Here is a 4448-nt window from a genome sequence, read left to right as displayed (position 1 = left end):
GCAAAAAGCTCAAACTCCGCGTTCAGCCGATCCAGGTCGAGAGCTAGCGGCGGCGCGTGCAGAAGAATCTGCAGCGCCCTCGTGCTAGTCGTGGAATAAGCACCCGCTAACGCCAAAAGCGGAGCTCTCTGCACCGATAAAATGCGCGCGCGAAGACCTGAGTGGGGACACTCAGTCCACCACACCGGCGACGCCTAGGCGAGCGTGGGCAACACGACCTGGCGATAAAGCACCCGCAAACGGGGAGGTGCCGGCATGCCGCTAAGCCGCAAAAAGGTACTAAGGTGCGCAGAGAGCTTCTCGGCACGCTCCTTGAGCCTGTCGCCATGGGGAATGAAGGAGAGAGTGCGGTCAAAGACGACGCCCAGCACCCTGACCGCCGGCCGAAAAGGCAAGCGTACACCGTCAAGGTGGACTGCGGGCATTGTGCGTCCCATACCCCTACGAGGAGGAGAAATGAGAACGCACACCGTCTTCTCCCGTGCGATGGTAATCCTCGTCTCCTTCGCCCAAGACGCAACCCGACCGAGCGCATCCTCCGCCAAAACCTCAAGCTCCTTTCTGCTGGGACCAGGCACAAGAACGACAACGTCGTCCGCATAAGCCTGGACCGACACACCCCGTGGCATCTCCACCGATAGAAGGCCACGCACCACTACGTTCCACAGAAGAGGCGACAGCGGGGAACCCTGCGGGCTGCCTAAGGTGGGACGCGCAACCGCGTCGCCCGCACAAGAGCGGTACACCACCTCTCGATCGGAAAGAAATGATCGGAGCAGCGCGCAGAGATTCCGCGGACATCCCCAATCACTGAGCGAACTCAGCACCAGAGGATGCCACACGCTATCAAAAGCCCCCTTGAAATCTATGGCAACGAGCAGCACGTGCAGGCCGCCGTCCCGCAACGAACGCAATTTTGGGACCAGGGCGTAGAGCGCGTGAACCGCCCCCCGACCCCTGGTGAAACCGAATTGCGCCTCATGATGCAGCCCACGACTAGCCAGGAAATGATACAGCCGCCCGTACAGCAGACGCTCCAGCACCTTACCGAGCGTCGAATTCATCACGACCGGGCGATAAGATGACGTGGCATCAGGCGGCCGGCCAGGTTTGGGCAAAAAAATAATGCGCCCGCGACGCCAAGACAAAGGAAAATAACCCAATTTCAAAGCCGAATTAAAAAGAAACAGAAAGAAATTTGGATGACTTGCCCAAAGCTCACGGACCACACGCGGCGTGATCCCGTCCAATCCCGACGCCGTACCAATCTTCACCCTCGCCACCGCCAGCGCCGTCTCTCCAAACGTGAAGGGTACGTCGTCGGGACCTCCCAAATGGGATCTCAATACCGCCGCGCGCATCCCCGCATGCTCGGGTGAGTCCTGAGCAACATCATCAGATGGGACCTGAGCATTCAAAAGAAGCTCCGCCGTCTCCAGCAGAGAACTGGTAAACGTGCCATCCGGCCGAACAAGAGGGGGCATAATCACCGGTCCTCTCATTCGACCAAAAGCCTGCTTGAAAGGACGGCCATATAAATTCTCAAGTGCCGCCTGTCGCGCCAACTCGCGCGCAGCGGCCTCACGCGCAGCAGCAACCCGGTTCCGAAAACTGGTCAAAGCCTTATTAAAGGCCGCCCCAGTCGGAGTCTCATTCCATGCTAAAATCAAAATAACAGCAAAAATAAAGTGGAATGAGAAAGAGTCTGTACCTGCGGAGCATCAACAGGCTTAAATCAATCAAAAATAAAAGAAAAGGGCCCAAATGGCCAAAAGAAGAATTTGGTGGGAAAAGCCGATTGGAAAAATAAAAATGGGCACGGTAACAATAGTGTCCGAAGGGCTCAGCGAGCACAGAGGGTGAAAATAGCCTCGGTGAGCTGTTTTATTGTGAAGAATAATGGTGAAATTACAATGATGGTGCCGGAAAGGGAAAAAAAAATGGTATAGTAAAAATAATAGTAATATATACATACGTATAAATATATGCAGTAAAAATAAATAAATAAATAAATAGAAATAATAATAATGATAAAAAAGAAAAGAAAAAAAGCAAAAAACAAAAAAACAAGCAAAAAAACATGGATAATAATATATACATATGTACAAATATACACATAAAAAAAACCTATATACAAATATATACATAAAAGAAGGAAAAAAACACTATATAAATAGATGAATAACAGAGAGGAAACAACAAAAAAAAACAGGAATGAAGGAGGCAAGTGATGGGAAGGAGAAAATAAGCAGGAGAGATAAACTGGATGATTCGCAGGCCGTGTAGGGCGGACGCTCTGACAGGTCTGAAAAGAATCAAGAAAGAGAGAGAGAGAGAAAAAAAAGGAACAGAAAACAGGAAAAAGAGAAACGATGCACGTGAAAAAGGTAAGGCTGATAGAAAAAGAAGTGTGCAGGAGGGCTGAAAAGGGAAACGTAATGGAAAAAGAGGAAAAAAAAAAGAAATGTGAGGGCACGGCAGCATTCTTCAGAGCAGCATGGCTAAATTCGCCTGGCTGGTTGTGCAGGTTCTTTGCCTCGCCGGGCCGCCGCCTGGACCGACCAAGCCTGGTCTGGCTGGGCATGCGCCGTGCGACAACGGATGCTTGGGCCTCAAGTCAGCGATTTTTCAAGATGACCGACACGCAATTCAAGCTGCTATCATCAGATGGCATCACCGGGCTTCTGAGACAGCGACGTCACCAGACAACGCTTTAAAACCACCCGACCGTCCTGTGAACTTCAGAGGGCACGGCAGCATTCTTCAGAGCAGCATGGCTAAATTCGCCTGGCTGGTTGTGCAGGTTAGTTTCTACAATCCATATTGTAGCTTTCATACCAGGCATTACGCACTTGTGGTCCTGCCGTGCCCTCAGAAGTGTCTTTGCATGATTGTTGACTGCTGGTCAGCTCTCTTGATTCTTGTGTGCGGGGACGTTGAGCCTAATCCAGGTCCCGGACAGAAGGAAACATTAAGCTTAATCCTGGAAGAATTGCAGGAAATGAAGGCAAGCAACGAGAGTCGCGATGCAACCCTTTCTGAGATAAACTCAAAGCTAACAAAGCTAGACGAGGTTCTGGAATTATGCAAAGCTAACGAAGGAAGGATACGGCAACTTGAGGAATCGGTAAAGCATTTGCAAAAAGCCTTGGCAGCGCAAAGCAAGAAGATGGTGGATTACGAGGACCGCGCTCGCCGGAACAACGTTGTAGTGTTTGGTGTAAAAGAAAGCCCAAAAGAAACGAGAGCTGATTTAGAAGAAAAAGTCCTCCAGAAAGTATGTCAAGATAAACTAGGCGTCTCGGTGAGCACAGTTGAACGGATCCACCGAATTGGCAAACCCCATATGGATAGGCCTCGTCCAGTAATTTTTCGCGTGTTTAACTACAACGAAAAGCATGCAATATTTCAAAACTGCTCCAAGCTCAAGGATTCTGGGGTGTCGGTGTCGCACGATTACTCATACGTCACACAACAGAAAAGAAAGAAATTGTGGCAGTCCTTTGAAGACGATCGTCGCCCTAACGATAAAGCAAAGCTGGTTCATGACAAACTGCTGATAAACGATGATCTTTACGCGTGGGACGATGAAAAGAACTGCAGGGTGCTGTTGCGTAGCACGAAGCAGCCGGAAGAGCCATGACGCCTTGATAACGAGTTGACTGAGCAGAAAGATTTTCGCCTTATTTGTTTGAATGCGCGGAGTGTGTGCAATAAGCAGGAACTTCTTGAGCATGCTTTACTTTCTTACGATCCCCATGTAGTGGTTATCTCTGAAACTTGGCTGCAGCCTCATGTGCTTGACAGTTGCATTTTCCCACCTTCTTACACTGCTTACCGTAGGGATCGCTTATCGAGGGGAGGCGGAGTTGCGATTCTGGTTAAATATGGATTATCATCTCATGCTCTGCCTCCCATCGACAGTGACCATGAAAGTGTGCTGTGCCAAATTGACTTTTGTGGTAATCCTATTGTTATCGTTGGTGTCTACCGGGCGCCCGGAGTTCACCAAGACTTTATGTTAAAACTTTACGATCAGCTAGGTAGATACCGAAGAGATAACATGATAATAGCAGGTGATTTTAATCTTCCACATGTTGACTGGGAATCGCTGACTGCTGGCACACATGAAGTACCAAGTGCAGACACTATCCTGGACATGCTGTTAGCTTATAATCTTAAGCAGGTGGTTCTAGCCCCCACTCGTGTAACTGAATCATCAGCTTCAGTGTTAGATCTAACCCTCTGTCCAAATAGCATAACAAACTGTACTACCGAAGTGCATGATGGAATCTCGGACCATAAATTGGTATTTTTTTATTGCTCACTACCACGCCAATCCCTGAAGATTGCTTCTAGGATCGTAACGGTAAAAAATTTTGCTTTAGCGGATCATTCTAGCATTGTTTCCTATTTAGAAGATTCATTGCAATCATTCGATAGTGGTG

The 4448-nt window shown here is 49.0% G+C and overlaps 1 protein-coding gene across 1 annotated transcript; it reads left to right on the top strand.

The window, feature by feature from the left end:
* The first annotated feature begins 326 nt into the window (after positions 1 to 326).
* On the top strand, positions 327 to 4004 carry LOC149367166 (uncharacterized). Its single transcript, XM_089572950.1, has 2 exons — positions 327 to 391; positions 2842 to 4004. Exons 1-2 carry the CDS (start codon positions 327 to 329, stop codon positions 3641 to 3643), a joined length of 867 nt encoding a protein of 288 aa, XP_089429076.1. The 3' UTR covers positions 3644 to 4004.
* Positions 4005 to 4448: the final 444 nt, after the last annotated feature.

The sequence above is a fragment of the Amblyomma mixtum genome, chromosome 1 (assembly GCF_055824585.1).
Source record: "Amblyomma mixtum isolate Tamu chromosome 1, ASM5582458v1, whole genome shotgun sequence".
NCBI classification, from domain to species: Eukaryota; Metazoa; Arthropoda; class Arachnida; order Ixodida; family Ixodidae; genus Amblyomma; species Amblyomma mixtum.
This window is presented reverse-complemented; position numbering and strand designations above follow the sequence as displayed.

Coding starts and splice junctions, on each gene's coding strand:
- LOC149367166 (XM_089572950.1), top strand. CDS start 327: ATGGGGAATGAAGGAGAGAGTGCGGTCAAAGACGACGCCCAGCACCCT. Junction 392..2,841: donor CCTGACCGCCGGCCGAAAAG/GCAAGCGTACAC, acceptor CTTTCATACCAG/GCATTACGCACTTGTGGTCC.